Genomic DNA, 17,936 nt, shown 5'->3' on the forward strand with positions numbered 1-17,936 from the left:
ACTTGTACAGGTGACAATTTAAGACTTAAGATCAGTTGGCTTCATTTCAATAGAAAACTTGGTGTAAAAGGCTGCACCTTAAAACAATGAATGTTCCGAGAATGTTTTAGTTCTGCTTTCCAATTCAAATCAGAATGTTCTCTGCCGTATTCCAACTAAAATGATAGAGACATTATCCAGTGTGCTGAAGTTGATGCAGCTGCTGCCTCAGATAACCAAAAGAACGAATTTTGGACTCGTTTATTCACACAATGTTCCCAATCCTGCTCCAGGATAGCGAGATAGGTTAAGTAAGTATAAATGAGCCGCACCCTTGTAAAACATTTCAATAAATGGAAATGTACCAGAAAACACAATCACTAAAACACCCAAAGAACATGTAATCACTTCATCTTTTATTAAGACATTTTGCAAGATTTGACTGAAAGGCAAGTTTTCTTACATATCCATCAGTGCAGACAGGTCTCCACAGTCTTGATAAATGGCATTAACTGTACATCTTTTTCTCGTGTCTTGTCCATGTTATTGTAGCCTGTTAGGTCAAGCAAGACAACTGAATGTAAAAGATTAAAGCAAGTTAGACAACTTGGGAATTGTGCCACAATATACCAGGTGGAAGGACAATAGTTTCATTTGAGAGGAAGCAACACGCTGCCTTTGTGCATATCAATTTCAGCCAATGACCAGACCCAAAATTGAAAGGGCACAAAACAAAAACAAACAAATGTTAGATTAGGTTTCACTTCAAGTCATAGGTCTAGTTGAGCTGCCGTATGGCTCCAAGAGTGTGTGGGCATCAAAAGGAGGAAGAGGGAAGGTCTTGGTGGAGGACATCTAGGACATGGTTATCTGCATGGATTCCAGCATCTCCTCCACTGCTTTTACAGAGCACTTGTTCTCCTTTGACCCACGACCAGCCAGCTGCAAATATCAAAAGAAGGTACAAAAGAAGCACAATCGTAAGAAAAAGAAGGGGAAGAGAATGAAGAGAAACTTCAAATCTCTCTACCAGTGAAAATAAAGGAGCGCCTCACTAACAAAGCCCTTTGCATGTGATTATTAACATGAGCACAAGCGAACATGCACGCACGTTTATAACACATCAGAAACATGTTTTACTTGAACTGTCACCATTTTACTTCAACTATTTGATGAGTTGATGTTAAGTCAGTGGCATGCTGTCAGGGCCTTCAAGCCTTCTTTGCTGGGCAAAAAACTATCAGAAGCACAGGCATACTTCCCTGAAATGGTAATAACCTATTTCCAGCAGTGTTTTGTCTTCATTTGATAGTGTGTGCCTTAAAATCGCTGTTTCTTCTTTTAACCAATCAGATTTTAGATTCACCACTCAGTGTCTTCACAAACGCTCTGACTGACGAGTGAGTTTTTCCATCCTCTTATTGATTTAGTCTTTGATTGAGCTCAAAGTGGATCAAAGATTATTTTAGGGGCCAGAATGATGTCGGACATGATTAAAACTTCACTTTCAAGTAGGGCCGGGCCAATAATTCGATATCAATATGTATCGCGATCGCAATAAATAAAACTCCATTCACAAAGCTCAACAAAGGACCTCAAATGTTGCAAAAGTATGTTATAGAATGGGCAAAACATAACATAAGGCATCTAAAATCGATACTTCATTACCATATCGATACTTCGTATCGGCATAAAAAGTATCATACATCATGATACAATATTTTTTCCCCGTTCCTACACTGCCGATGTAACACGAATTTCCGCGTGTGTCGGATTTCACCGTTAAAATCAAAATTTGTCCAAATACTTTGGATAAAAAGCAAAAAATACATTAAAATAAAAAGCACGAGATGATTTACTTAGCATTACTGCTGAGAAGTGGATGGAGAAGGGGGAGTGGCGAAAAAGGCAAAGATACTGCCGGCGCGCACACACGATCGAGATACTGCGCATGCTGATTGCTCAACCGCAAGGAATGCTGGTCTTTGTAGATACAGGAAGTGCTTGTATGCGGAAGTGCGTTGTTTGGTGCCAAACAAATCGCAAATATATAAGCAGAGGTAAACAAGCTGAGAGATGGAACACTAAAGCACAATTCTGGAGCGAGGAGGAAACAGCCTGCTTCATTCATGTGGTAAGTGACATGAATATCAAGTGTTTTATTGACAGTTGAAAGTAACAAGCGGAAATGACGTCCATTTCAGTCATGACGCCGTGTGTCGCCGTACACAGTGGGTTATTCAAATACCGGAGCAACTCTGTCCGCTCGATCATGTAAACGGGATATTCAGAATGTTTCAGAAATCGGAATTTTGACCTCAACCCAAATATTGACTGCATGTAAATGTAGTCACTATGGCTAGGTTGACACCGCAGGCAAATGCGACCCGGATCAGATTTTTTTGACCTGTATCTGATTTTTTTTTATGACGGTCTGAACTGCTCAATTCCGATTCTTTCAAATGCATCCTGGGTCGCTTTCATATGTGGTCCTAGATCGGATACGTATCCGATCTTTTCCAATGCGTTCGCGGTCTGAACGGGCAGGTCGCATATATCCGACATTGACGTCATCCGGAGCCCAAAATGTGCTCCGCGCAGGCAGAGGGAAACTGCTGGTAGCAGGGGATCGAATCTACAAGGTTGTTTTGAATAACACCATTGACTTTATATTTTACTTTAATTTAATCCACCTTGAAACATGAAGCATAAAGTGGACATTTATGGCGATCGTAGTAATTCAGCCACGGCTCAGATGGATTAATTTTTTACGCATGGTTAAGACGTGACGTCATCGTTAGTGATGTCTCCATGAAATGAGATATTAAAGCCTCGCCTCATAATTTCCCGCAAATACCGTATTTATTTCTACCTGCTACCTAATTGCTCAACTGTATAATTGCCCCGACGCGTTGGACCACATTTACTTCCGCAAACACGTCGTCGGGAGTGACGTCAACGCGTTGGACCACATTTACTTCCGCAAACACGTCGTCGGGAGTGACGTCAACCGTCTCTTCTTCTGCGCATGCGGGCCACTTTAGTGACGCATGTGTGACAAGACTGAGGTCGCATTTATAATGTAATATGAACGCTTACACAAACAAATCAGATTTTTTCAAAAAATCCGAATTGAGCATTAAGACCTGCGGTGTGAACCACTCTTTGGTGCTTGGGACAAAATAGAGGACGAGGCAAGGGCGTCGTAAAATCTGCCTGCATATATATAATGCTTATATAAACATACAGTATATATATATGCAGACACAGTAGGCTGTCTGAGGAAAATGTTTATACCCTTGTTTTCCTAGCAAAGAATTTAAGAATGGCCAAAGAGCTGTCAAACGTTAGCTCAGACATTATTTTTCTGTTCAATAGTGTTAGGGCGTGCAGATGTTCACAAGTATTTGACAATGTTTAAAATGTTATCTTCTTATCAAGCATATCCTGATATTTTGAATTAATAAAATAATTTGAAGTTCTTTTGTCAGTTTTAAATTCGATGCTTTGGCTCATTTTAGATTTTTGTCGAGGTACCGTTTCGATACCGGTATCGAGGTACTTTGTGCAGGTGTAGTATCGAAGTCAAAATTTTGGTATCATGACAACGCTAACACACATACTGTAGTTATTTAGCATTTTTTGTACATTTAGTGCCATGATGAAGTTATTAGGAAGTGGATTAGGTCACTTAAAATCCTTAAAATTAGGTCACCCACTGAAGGCCCAGGTCTGAAACTCAGCGCACACCCACAGTGTAAAGTAATAGAAATAGTCTGACCGGAAAATGTTGCATAAATGTCATTTTATTTTTGTTCTGCGTGTGAGCTCCCCGGCAGGATCAGTCCTCTTCCGAGGCCTCCAGTATTAGCACACAACACACATTTCCGCACCGTCTCTAAAGGGCTTCAGAGGAAGTGCACCGGATTATAATCCAAAATGCATACATAATCACTCATCCATAGACGCACTGTATGTGACCACACTTATGCAACCCAATTAAACTTGCCCTGCTGACTGGGGCATGTCCGCAAAAAATAGCAAAAGATCAGGTCAACATCCTTAACCTTAGGCCATCCTTAACTCAGGGACAGAGCAAGAGGGTCAGGCCAATTAAATGAAATTTGTTCACATTTCAAAAGCTGCAATGTGATGAATGTTCCGTTTGATGTGTTTTTATTTGTTCATGTTTTGTCTTTTGGGACCCACCAAAGCAATTAATCACTTGGTCAGATCACATGCTATATTTGTAACTTACAAAATTGTGCTTTTCCAGTCATTATTTTCCAACCACAATCTTATGCATACTGTTTTCGTCCAATGATAGTACTTTACAAAGGAGAAGCAGACTGGCCTGATGTGTTCTTGTTGAATGGTTGTTGCCGGCAGCTGACAAGGTTGCTCTTTTTTTTGTAATTTATTTATTTATTTATTTAAATACATCTGCTGCTGTGTGAGTTCAACCATTACAATTAAGAACTCATTCCATAGCATCCACCCATTCGAAAACCATGAGTGAAGGTGGGGGCTGTTTGCCTCCAGTTGCCCACCCTTGGCCTAGACCAGTGGTCGGCAATCCGCGGCTCCGGAGCCGCATACGGGAAAATAAATTATAAGTGTCCGATTGAAGTGTATGTTATATGTCTCAAAAACGTGTATCATGTGTTCTTATTATCCCATTAAGGCCAGGAGCGCATAACCGCGTTTCTACCACTAGAGCGCTGTTGCGTCTTTCCACCCTTAAAGCCGGGAGAGCGGATACGTCGTTTTCTTTCTATTATTTAATTATCTGTCTTTTAACCAATGAAATGCATCAGAATATGCACGTGATGGTGTCGTAAGCCCACGGAGAATGCTCTGTAATTCTTTCGAGGCATAATGGCGGACAGGTCAGTCACAAGAGCTCTGAAATGAGCAACGGCAGTGATAGAGACGACGCTCTTGTGGACTTTGAAGCAGTAGAATGAGTCGAACGTGATATATGGTTAAGATATATGTTTGTAGACAATGAAAATATTGACATCTTTGTAACAGAAAAGAGGATGTAATTACCACGTTACTTATTTTTTAAATTAAAAATAATGCTTCTCTTGCACTGACACTATTTTTACATCATTGATTGAAACAGAAAGATAAACTCGGGCTTGTGTGAAAACCACGTCTAAGCTTTCAAATTCTTTTGGAATTATGTTTCTATCTGCTACAGGCACTGAGATATTAATTATTTTGGAGGTGTTGAATTTCTGGGAAAACTTCAGGTTTTCGAGGGTAATTCCAAAGACGACCTTAGGTTTTGAGGAGCTGTTAAGCCAGGCACTTTAGGCCTTAATGGGTCAAATTTTTTTGCCACTTTCATATGTGGTCCTAAATCGGATATGTATCTGATTTTTTGCAATAGGATCGCAGTCTGAACCGCCGGTCGCATATATCCGACATTGACGCCGCACGGAGCTCAAAATACACTACGCGTAGGCAGTGGGAGATTGCTGGCAGCTGGGAGATCGAATCTGCAAAGTTGTTTTGAGTAACAGTATTGACTTTATATTTGACTTTAATGGCATTTGAAACATGAAGCATAAAGTAGACATTTAATGGTGGTAGTAATAATTCAACCACAGTTCAGATCGGATAATTTTTTAAGTGCGGTTATGACGTGACGTCACCTTTAGTGACGTCTCCGTGAAATGAGATCAAAAAAGCCTCAACTCATTTCTGTATTTCTACCTCCTACCGAATCGCTCCACTCTAGAAATGCACCGACACGCTGGACCACATTCACTTCTGTAAACACTACGTCGTGAGTGACTGCGCATGCGGGTCACTTTAGGGACGCATGTTCACAAACAAAAGAGAACGAGGTCGCATTTATAATGTAAAGAAATGAACGCTTACACACACACACACCAAAAAAAATCTGATTTTTTCAAAAACGACGCCAGCTTACAGTCCTGCGTAAAGGTGAAAGTGACTTCCTACAGCCCTGATTTGCAGACGCTGTTTGCAGAGGTTCCGGAGCAGAAGTCCCATTAACCAGGTAAAATAAATATTCAGGCCGTTATTTTGCAAATATTTATTTTCATTGTTCAGTGAAATAATGCTGTTCAGGCATTGTTATTTGCTAGATGGATAATTTAAGTTCAGTTATTTAATTCATTTGAAATAGAGCTTCAACTCTGCGATTTTCATCTTTGTAAGAGTTCAAAATGTGTTCATTTAATAAATACATTTAAATTTTCTGAAACATGGATGGAGTGCATGGCTTTCATAAGCAAAACGCTATTTTACAAATGTAAAGATATACTGTATATATTGGCTAACATCTTCATTTCAGATGTCAAGAAGTGTTTGCGGCTCCCGATGTTTTCTTTTCCGTGGAAACCGGGTCGAAATGGCTTTTTGAGTGTTAAAGGTTGCCGACTGCTGGCCTAGACAGTTTTCATTTATTTACTTAAGCCCTTAGTTGTGCTCCATTATTAGAAAACAGGAAATGTCACTGAACTAACAATTTCCATGGCCTAAGGTTTTTTCCTCTCTTTTGCAAAACTTCATCATAAACAGAGCAGTTGGCTAAGGTGTACAATTGGCTCCAAAATTTCCAAGTGTGACTCATTCAGCTAGGGTGTGCTGTAATGATCATGCATTTCATCGCCTTGATGCGTATGCGGCATTACCCCGGATCTCAGTCAATTATCTCCTCAGCCTGAGGTGTGACCACTGACCAATATTTTCAAACAGGCAGAATACAAGACAGCGCTGCATCTCAATAGAGCTTCTTATTATAGAATTATGACGCAGCAGGAGTTTATAGTCCATGACAGAGGACCTAATCAGGAAATCTTGAGTTTTGGAGCGTAAAGAGGAAAGGGCATGTTGGGCAGCTTTTAAGCTCCTTCAGCTACAGCCCACACGCTAAAAACAGTTAGGTCAGGTCAGGGTTAAAAATACCACAATTTTGGGTCAAATTGGACCAATCCCCTACTTGGGTCATTTTGATCCAATTCTCTGGGTTGTTTTCTGCAAAAACATCCCCAAAACGGGTAGTTTTCTACAAAAACCCCAACATTGGACTGTTTTGTACAAAACAACGCAAGAAAGTGGGTCAAATTGACCCATATAGTGGATCGGTCCATTTTTGACCCCAAATAGCCCAACTGTTTTTAGAGTGCACATGCCTCCGGGTCTTTAACATGTCAATTGACCCCATTGCTAATGACTTCTTTTTTCCCCCTATGAATAAATGGGCCCCGACCAAGTTGACCTCTTGCTGACATCTGCTGCCACTTGCACTCACCTGCCCAACTTTTTTTCACTGAGGTATGACAATCACCAGGTACAGAGGCCTAATAAATATGGACGACTGACACGAAAAACGCTTTAAAGGAGCCATCAATCAGCAAGCACAAACCCACAGCAGCCTGCAGCTGTCTAACAGAGGCCCACACAGTGACTTCCTTGAAAGAGTGCTGCAGTCCTTATATGGGAGGTGAAGAGGGAAAAAAAAGACAACCCTTACACCCTGTCAATTAACTTGTTTAAAACATAATGAAAAAAGACATCCTAAACCACATGCCATTTCCTGTGCACGTATTGGTACGTACACATGCATGCACATGTGTACTGATACTGTGCAAGTCCAAATATTACAAACAAAAATACTTGTGAGCAAGTATTGAAGAGGCAGAACATATTAAATCACGTCCCTTCAAGAACACAACAAGCAACTTTTAACACTCAGACCACTGGCTTTCAAGAGGGGCTCATGTATTTGAGACTTTAACCAGAAGAACTCAAGTATGAGGGGGAAGGATGTAATCCCGTACACCCAGCGCCCCCCACCACCAACACACACACTAAAACAAGCATCACTGCCATTGTAGACGATCATTTCCTGATATTTAGTCCAACATTCAGGCACTATTCAGTTTTAAATTGGGTTGGAAAACTGCAGCCATCCAAGCATATTTGGCGACCCAAATAAACTATTCTAATTGTGTTCATCTGCAATCAATTACCCAGAAGGAAATCTCCCGCCACTTGCAAACTATTCAATTGAAAATTACATTGCACCCAGTCAGCAAAATTGAGGCTGGGGCTCAAGTCAAATGTGTATATTTGCAGACTACAACACAGAGATGCCTCCACTGGTTGTTGCTAGATGAACGCAGGGTTGATGTTTTACATTTAGATTGACCGGCCTTTCCAACCCCTCTTTCTACATACTTGTGAAACACGTTTTATCAGTACTTGGAGATTTATAGTTATTGAAAGCTTAACACACTACCATTTTAAAATGTAATAATCGTTACTACAATATTTAGCATCTCTAAGTAATTCAATTAATTAATTGACTTTCTGATTTCATTGTTAAAACATGTCATGCCATATTTACAACAAATGAGGCCTGAAAAACTAAAAAGCACAAATCATAGCGTTCCAAATCATTGGCCTCTTTTGGGAATGCTGATAATGACCAGTGATGTATGAACTTGTGGCGATGCCTAATGCCAATGACGTCTTAGCAGGGGCTGTGCAATATTGATGAGATTTTATATCCCGATATAGTATTTTTCTTTAAAATTACATCAAATTAACAGCAATTTTATATGATCCTTTTTCTACTTCATAAAATAAATATTTTGCAGTGGCGTGCAGTCAGGGCCTTCGAAGCTGGCCCAAACAGCATCAGAAGCACGGACCGACAAGTTACATGATCCAACAGTCTTTTTGTCTTTTTTTCAGAGCAAGTCTATGATAATTAATAAATACACGACTGACCAAACCCGACTGCCTGGAACCGGTAGCCCAGATAGCAACGACCGGCACGCTGTGAAACTGTGACAACTCAGTGATCGCTCACACAATGAAGCTACCTGCTAAAGCTAATGCGAATGAATGCACAAAGACCCAAGAAGCACTTTGGATCTAACCAGTGATCGACAAACCAGTTTAGCTTCAATAAGCGCTTCAACCATTAGGAGAAATGACTATCTGTTGTGAGGGAGACTTTTAGGTTCTACAAAATGATGAATGTCTCAAATGTTGTGTGGCACTTTGCACCGGATTCAGTCGCTATTTAGCCGATCTTTGCACATAACGCCACAAAGTCCTAATAATATGACAGCTGTGTATTCATACCTTTGGAAAGAAAAATATGAGTGTGAGCATTCAAAAAAAGAGTGAATATTTTTTTGTTTGCCGTGGTCCATTGCAGAGCTCATTGATCATGTCACCCAGGGGAAGATGGGGGTGAGGATGTGTGGAGGGAGTTTCCTCATTGGAAAGCAATCGTCAACGGGGTGGGGGGTAGTGCTGAAGGACTTTTACCCGTTTGCTTAACATTGGACAACAGGGGGCATTGGAGGGGAAATTTTTACAGCACGGAAAGTATTCGTCAACGGGAGTGTGTGTGCACGTAGTGAATATTCTTTCGTCTGGGTTCGTTCAAGGTGGCAAACGGTCGCAAAGATTTTCACCAACAATTTGAATGGTCTCAAACAGTTTGTCTTGTTCGAAATTTGATAGCAACAAGTAAAACTGTTTGCGAATGTTTTCCAAACGTCTTTGGAACTGTTTGCAACATTGAATGAACCCTGACCAAAAAAAAACAAACATTTACTACGTGCACACACACTTGCAAACCTTTGCCACTCAGTGAGATATGGGGTTTAAGCAAGTTAAATTCAAGACTTAAGACTTTTTAATTCCATTTGAAATCAAACTTAAGTTCAACTCCATGTTGTCCAAAGTTGCTACAGACCATTAATCAGAGCTGGACATCGCCTAACCGCCACAGAGTTTTCGCCTGCATATTTAAACGACCCACATGGTCCCAGTCGGTCAGAGTCAAACGACATCGAGAACAGACTTAACCTGTACCACGTTACACAAAGGTGCTGCATTCCTGACACGTGGCCAAGTAAGGAAAAAATAAAAAAATAAAACAGTGTCGTGTACCTTGTAGGGATGGGACGAGACAAAAATCCCACGAGACGAAACGAGATTTTTGCTAAATTTCGAATACAAAAAAATACCTAATGTAATTTTTTCAGTTTTCAAAATATTTTTTATCAAACAGACTGCAAGACAATTAATCATCTAGCTCAAAAGTGCAAATGCAAACAGGAGTCACTTTCGTTACATGCTCTCAAATATTGCTGCAATAACAGCTAAAGCTGAGATCTTTCCTCTTACTGAATACTTTTGACAAAATCCAACTGTGCTCGTGGGGCAGTAACTCAATTGTATAGTGTTTTATGTTAATTTATTGGCTTTATTTATTCATATTTTTATTAATATTTTATATATTTGTTAATATTTACTGATATATTTATTAATAGATGTATCACTGCCCCTTATTGTTTTTTTATTTATTGTATTGTTTTTAAAGTGCTTTGTTAAAGCTCTAGCTGTTATGAAATGCGCTATATAAATAAAATTGAATTGTATTGTAGAGTTAAACTTGTTTCTCAGACGATCTTCAACAAGAGAAATGTTACTGCGTCCGTGTCAAGATTTCTGCAATTCGTCGTAGTTCTGGGCTCCTCAGAGCTGCAGATACGGCACCCCGCTGCTCTAGATCGCGAGCCATCATGTCCAAAGAGTGGTTCTAGCGCGTGATTACGTCCATAATTAGTTTCGCGGGCAGCTCGAGCTGTCTTTATTTAGATGTCAAAAGTGCTGCTGCTGTTGGGCATCGGTGAAAAAAAAGAAACTATACGCGTGACACGTCTAAACAAACATGATACACGGCCAACTTTGGACCAGCTGCACTAGCGTTGCGTTCATTGCCTGCATGATAAGCACTTAATGTGTGGCTCAAAGCCAGTCTAACGTATCGCCACATCCATGTTGCGAGCGTTGTCGGTCACAACAGCGACTCCGTGATTTGGCCTCGGAAGTTCCCATTTGGTGACAGCTCCTTTTAGGGCATCTGCTATATTCACCCGGACTCCAAAACATCGTCAAAAGAAAATAGATCTTGTGCTGTGCAGGGACGAGAAATCTCGTAGCGTTCTAATCCCGTGAGATCTCGTAGCACGAGATCTCGTCCCATGCCTAGTACCTTGCAAAGTCGCAATGACATGTGCCCCATATTGTTTTTATTTCACTGATCACCACGCTGTGCGTGTGTGTGTGTGTGTGTGTCAGTTTTGTTTGATATTTTTTCTTTGTCTGGCGGCGTGTGTGCTCGTGCGGCACCTGCGTGTGATTGGCTGTTGCCGACGAGGGACGGACTGGCACCACGTGGGTCATTTAAATATGTAGACGGGAACTTAGGCGGTTAGGCGATGCTCAGCTCTGCCATTAATGACGTGCATGTGCTCTTACGAGTCCCGACGGTAACCACATCATTTTGTTGGTTACGCTGCAGTGATTGCATGATTACCACAAGAATCATTCTGTCATTCTTTTTTTTAAGAATGTGAATTTATTTTGAGATTTTTTGCAATTATCAAGTACTACTACTTACTGTTAACAATTGCAAACTTGCAAATGCTAAACTAAATGCCTTCTAAGACTTATTAAGTACCCGCTGGAAACCTGAAATAACAATAACAACAACAACAACAACAACAAAACTTAAAATGTATGATTAGTGGGGATCCTGTAAACAATGTTTTCAGGTCCAGAGAGCAGAAATGAAAATATCTTGAAAGGCCAAGAATAGAATAATAATGCAAGTACTGCATACAATCTTGATGTCACTGACCTTGTAGGCTCTGTTTATTTGATTGGCAGCCCAAGCAGAATACTTTATGTTGTCCTTTTTCACCTTGGCACTAACCTTTGGACTGGCAGCTATGTGACTTGCAGACTAGATAGAGGAAAAAGCACAGGAGAGATCAAGAGATGTGGTCTTTTATCAAAAACTTGGTACGATAAAAAGAAGCACCATACTTTGCACACACGTTTTTCATTTTCTATCTCAACCACACTAATCAGAATAGCAGAACGAAAGAGGACAAAAGCAAGCCTTGCCTGAGATGGGCCAAGTTAATGGCAAGGAAATAGTGCTGAGTGTTTACATGCTTCATTTGTACACTATCAATTCATAGGGGCGGAATTTCTCCAACACCAGCACATCAGAGAAATGAAATGGCTTTGTATGCAAAATATCTTGCTGCACAATATATTAGGCATCATGTGAATCACTTTCTTTGCGTGAATTGATGACTCCCCTCTAAACCACAAATGCCATGTATTTCCCATGCTCCTTCCACCATCCCCACACAGCACAGCAAGAGGTCTTACCCTGTCTGCAGTTTTAAGCTCTCCCAACCAATATGCTAAAACCGTAAATACATAGCAATCTACGTGGTCTTTTTTTTTTTCTCATAAAATGGTTTGGGCTTCTGTATTCCTTTATTCCTGCGTGTGTGTGTGTGTGTGTGTTTTTTTCTAACTCAACAGAAACCTCAATGTAGATGATGTCAACCCAGACAGGCTATCCCTGTATGACAAACTGAACTATTATGGTGGGGAATCCCCACACGTGTTGTAAATAACTTAGCCGCAGCCCAACTGTGGTCAGTGCTACCAGTTCGTCTGTGGAATTGTCCGAGTTGGTGCAAGCTGGTGAAGGTTCCCTGCACTTTCACCGACCTTGCACCTGTCAAGATGTGGACCAGCAAGATGTGCTGACAAAACACACTCAGACTGATCTGCAGATGATAAAGGATAAAATCTCACCTCACGTACTCAGTTAAGACCTAAGTGTTGCCGGATGCCTTGTCAGGATATCATGAGGTCTGCGCTGTCTCCAGTCAAATATAAATGTTAAAGGAAGCAAATGTCTCCATTTAGCCCAACTCTGTTCCTCATACTTGTTGCTGAGCCTTCGGAGAGTTTCAGAAGTGTGCTGTTTTAAACTGTTTGGATTATATGAAGAATGCCAGTGCTGCACAAGGAAAACAGAAGGGCTTTCTGTGTTTGACCAGCTTCCCCTATGCACCTTTAATTCCAAGCACCCCTTTGTTTGTGTTCTTATGTCAGCTCTCACTTTCAGATGATACATTGGCTATAGCAAACAACATCCGGTTTAAACAAATGAAATTACCAGCGGGCCTTTGGGCCAAAACTACAATCAAAGTGGCACCTGGTTGGATCACTTTTCCAGAGATTCTTTCAAACCATGACTACTTTATTTATTTAAGTCATCATCATAAAAAAAAAAAAAAGTTCCCGGCAAGGGGGTATTATTACTTAAAGAGTTCCAGTGGGGAAGACTTTCCAATGGTTGCGTTCACCATCTGAGTCAGCAATGAGGTGACCTGTCTGAGAGCCCCTTCTTCCCCCCTAAAAAGACTTCCACACATACACGAGTGGACACATTCACTTGCGTGGTACTTGGCACACCTAGTGGCCAGCCTCAACACTGACAAACCACAGGGCTACAAAAATGTCTATTTTTGTTTCTTCTGCTCTGTTTTCTATCCCAAAGTCTCCACATGCAAAGCAGGACTTACCATATACAGGCCAAACAATGCTCTCATGTTTCTGTTGTTCAGCCTCAGAGCCTGGGCAAAATACTTTCTTGACAGCTCCAGGTTTTCCAAGCCTCCCTGAGTGTACTTCACCTGTGGGGAAAACAAAGCCAATAAGCTGTGCATAGGACTAGCAACAGTGATGGCAGTATGAAACAGAGTAAAAACTTCTTTCACGAGTCACTATTCTCAGAAACATCGCTAAGAGTGTGTCTGTCGCCTTGGTGTTGGAAAAGAGGCGATATTCACAGAAGTTTAACATTTATTCCATAGTTCGCCGCTATGCTTCTTGACAGATGTGCAGATGATTACCTACCTCAGCATACTGCTCACAATACAAGTGATTGTGAGGATTGGTCATCATCAGCTCCTCAAGACAAAATGCAGCTTTCCCATAACTGTGAAAGAGAAGGAAAACAGGACAATTGATAGAACTGTGGGTTTGGCATTGCTTAGGTTTTTGAACTGGGAAGCAACAATATATTTATAGATACAGAACAAACTGAAATGAAAACCAGGACCAAGGTCATCTTGACACACAAATGATTTATCCGAATGTTAGTGATGCACCTACAAAAAACAAACAAATTAGGGATGTTCCGATCAGGTTTTATGACACCGATACTGATCATGCATGAGTGAAATCGGCCGATACCGATTCCGATCACATGGAATATCTGTATATTTTTACATTTATTTATGGTGACTGCTATTATGCAATATCTGGAAAAAAAAATAAGAGCCATATTATTGCCGTAATTTTGACAAAAATCTATAAGTATTTTCAAGGGCATGAAGAAATACAAAACCGTTGCTGGCACAATACAACAATTACTTAGTCACAAAGATAACTGAAAAACTTAAATTTACCAGCTTTTAGTAAGACAGTTTTTAACAGATCAAAATAATAATAAAAATAATCAGCAGTCTCATAAGACTTAATTATGCAAAAAGTCAAATAAATAACATGCCACCTAAACGTTGCATGGTTCAGAATATAATCAAAGTAGAAAAAATAGTCACATGCAGGCTTCACTCGAATAAACTATTCAATGAGTTCCTAAATTGAAACGACTCAGGAACTTGGTTTGTCTTGTGCTGCATAGACAAACTATCTTGTGCATTTGTCAACGAGAAAAAAGTCACTGTTAATCTTTTTGTGAATTATGAAATGATATAGTGGGTCTGCTGCCCACAAGTGACCTACAATGCGTCTCCCTGCATGTGGCAATAATGCCACTTATACTGCGCTGTGTCCGCCTAGACTTTAATCAATGCAGTGAGCCTCGTAAACTCACCATAGTCTCCCAATTGCTTGTTCTTCAAATGTCTGATTAAGTTGGTTGTGTTGAAACTTTTGGCCATGCTCCCCCCGCAAGGTACCTTTTCATGGCATATACAGAATTACAAGACGCAAACTCCACACAGCAGACAATGCTACGTTCACACCAACTGCGGTGGGAGCGTTTCTGGTGGCGCGTTTCAATTGGAGTCAATGTAGCTCGCGCGGTTGCTGTTGCGTGCGGGGCTGTGCGAGTGAAGCTTTTAGAGCGGTGGGACGTCGTCGCGTATTAAACAAATCAACTTTTTTGCCATATCGTCTCGCAGCAGCCAATCAGCATCTGGCATTTGACGTCACACACAGCCATACTGCGCCCTGTTCACTCGGCGGCATTTTTTTTTTTTTTTAACAGTTTTTACAGTGGCTCTGTTTGGCTGCGTGTGACACACCGCAGTGTACAGGGGACCTTTTAGCTTTGGCTCTGTTTGGCTGTGTGTGATGTAGTATGCCCGATGTTGATTGGCTGGCGCGAGCTGGAATGGCAAAAAAGTTTACGTTTTATACGTGACGAATGGGGCAAATGGACAGATTTTCAGTGCTTCACTCCGCGTCCCACAGCTGCAAACGCATAATTCGCACTGCGCCGCACTCAACCGCGCCCGCCCACGCCAACTAAACTGACTCCAATTGAAACGCGCCCTGACCCCTTATGAAGAATAAAATGAATGGATCACGTTTTCCCTCGCCCAGACGTGGGTCACCGGGGCCCCCTTCTGGAGCCATGCCTGGAGGTGGGGCTCGATGGAGAGTGCCTGCCGGGCCTGCACCCATGGGGCCCGGCTGGGCTCAGCCCGAAAAGGACACGTGGGTTCCCCTTCCCATGGGCTCACCACTGGTAGGAGGGGCCAAAGGGGTCGGGTGCCGTGTGAGCTGGACAGCGGCAGAAGACAGGGACCTTGGCGGTCTGATCCCCGGCAACAAAAACTAGCTCTTGGGACATGGAATGTCATCTCTCTGGCAGGGAAGGAGCCCGAGCTGGTGTGTGAGGCTGAGAGGTTCCGACTAGATATAGTCGGGCTCACCCCTACACACAGCTTGGGTTCTGGTACCAGTCCTCTCGAGAGGGGTTGGACACTCTTCCACTCTGGAGTTGCCCAGGGTGAGAGGCAGGTGTGGGCATACTTATTGCCCCACGGCTTGGCGCCTGTACATTGGGGTTTACCCCGGTGGACGAGAGGGTAGCCTCCCTCCGCCTGAGGGTGGGGGGACGGGTCCTGACTGTTGTTTGTGCTTATGCACCAAACAGCAGTGCAGAGTACCCACCCTTTTTGGAGTCCCTGGAGGGTGTGCTGGAGCGCGCTCCACCTGGGCACTCGATCGTTCTGCTGGGGGACTTCAATGCTCATGTGGGCAATGACAGTGAGACCTGGCGAGGTGTGATTGGAAAGGACGGCCCCCCCGATCTGAACCCGAGCGGTGTTCGGTTAATGGATTTCTGTGCTCATCACGGATTGTCCATAACGAACAACATGTTCGAACACCATGTTCAAACATAAGGGTGTCCATATGTTCACACTGAGGAAGCAGAGCCTGGAGACTCTGAGGTGGGCTCTCCTATCTCTGGGGTTGAAGTAACCAAGGTAGTCAAAAAGCTCCTCTGTGGCAAAGCCCCGGGGGGTGGATGAGATCCGCCCGGAGTTCATAAAGGCTCTGGATGTTGAGGGGCTGTCATGGTTGACACGTCTCTACAACATCGCGTGGACATCGGGGACAGTGCCTCTGGATTGGCAGACCGGGGTGGTGGACCCCCTTTTTAAGAAGGGGGACCGGAGAGTGTGCTCCAATTACAGAGGGATCACACTCCTCAGCCTCCACGGCTAGGTCGATTCAGGGGTGCTGGAGAGGAGGTTCCGTCGGAAGGTCGATTCTCGGATTCAGGAGGAGCAATGTGGTTTTTGTCCAGGCCGTGGAACAGTGGACCAGCTGTACACCCTCAGCAGGGTCCTCGAGGATGCATGGGAGTTCGCCCAACCACTTGGAGAAGGCGTTCGACCGTGTCCCTCGGGGAGTTCTGTGGGGGGTGCTTCGGGAGTACGGGGTACCGAGCCCCCTGATAAGGGCTGTCCGGTCCCTGTACCACCGATGTCAGAGTTTGGTCCGCATTGCCGGCAGTAAGTCGGATTCGTTTCCAGTGAGGGTTGGACTCCGCCAAGGCTGCCCTTTGTCACCAATTCTATTCATAACTTTTATGGAAGGAATTTCTAGGCGCAGCCGAGGTGTCGAGGGGGTCCGGTTTGGTGGCCTCAGTATTGCATCTCTGCTTTTTGCAGATGATGTGGTACTGTTGGCTTCTTCAAGCCGCGATCTTCAACTCTCGCTGGAGCGGTTCACAGCCGAGTGTGAAGTGGTCGGAATGAAAATCCAGCACCAGATTTGGTCTTGTTCATGAGTGAGGGTAAGATGGAACGGGAGATCGACAGGCGGATCGGTGCAGCATCTGCTGTGATGCGGACCCTGTATCGGTCTGTCATGGTGAAGAAGGAGCTCAGCCGAAAGGCGAAGCTCTCAATTTACCGGTCGATCTACGTTCCTCTCACGTTACTCTCACCTATGGTCATGAGCTGCGGGTCATGACCGAAAGAACAAGATCCCGGATACAAGCGGACGAAATGGGTTTACTTCGCAGGGTGTCCGGGCTCTTCCTTAGAGATAGGTTGAGAAGTTCGGCCATCCGGGAGGGACTCAGAGTGGAGCCGCTGCTCCTTTGCGTTGAGAGGAGCCAGTTGAGGTGGCTCGGGCATCTGATTAGGATGCTTCCTGGACGCCTCCCTGGTGAGGTGTTTCGGGCATGTCCCACCGGCAGGAAACTCCGAGGAGGACCCAGAACACGCTGGAGAGACTATGTCTCCCGGCTTGCCGGGAACAACTTGGGATCCCTCTGAAAGAGCTGGAAGATGTTGCTGGGGAGAGGGAAGTCTGGGCTTCCCTGCTGAAGCTGCTGCCTCCGCGACCCGACTTCGGATAAGGGGAGAGAATGGATGGATGGATGGATGAAATGCGCCGCCAGAAAGGATCCCACCGCAGTTGGTGTTTAGGTAGACGCGCCTGTGCAGCGAGCAGAGGGTGAGGGACACAACATGGTTGTAGGCTGCAAAGCATAAGCTGCGGGTGATTGGATGTTTTGATCGGCA

General features: G+C 43.2%; 1 protein-coding gene across 1 annotated transcript in view; it reads right to left on the reverse strand.

Annotated features, from left to right (window-relative positions):
• Positions 1 to 374: 374 nt before the first annotated feature.
• Positions 375 to 17,936, reverse strand: part of emc2 (ER membrane protein complex subunit 2) — a 49,628-nt gene continuing 32,066 nt past the window's right edge. The window contains exons 8-11 of the mRNA XM_086039054.1: positions 13,780 to 13,861; positions 13,446 to 13,556; positions 11,690 to 11,794; positions 375 to 921 (exon numbers count right to left, since the gene is read on the reverse strand). Coding sequence (XP_085895180.1) covers positions 835 to 921; positions 11,690 to 11,794; positions 13,446 to 13,556; positions 13,780 to 13,861 — 385 coding nt within the window. The 3' untranslated portion in view covers positions 375 to 834. The remainder of the gene's footprint in view (positions 922 to 11,689; positions 11,795 to 13,445; positions 13,557 to 13,779; positions 13,862 to 17,936) is intronic.

The sequence above is a fragment of the Filicampus tigris genome, chromosome 8 (assembly GCF_054856515.1).
Source record: "Filicampus tigris isolate MCC_2025a chromosome 8, RoL_Ftig_1.0, whole genome shotgun sequence".
NCBI lineage: Eukaryota > Metazoa > Chordata > Actinopteri > Syngnathiformes > Syngnathidae > Filicampus > Filicampus tigris.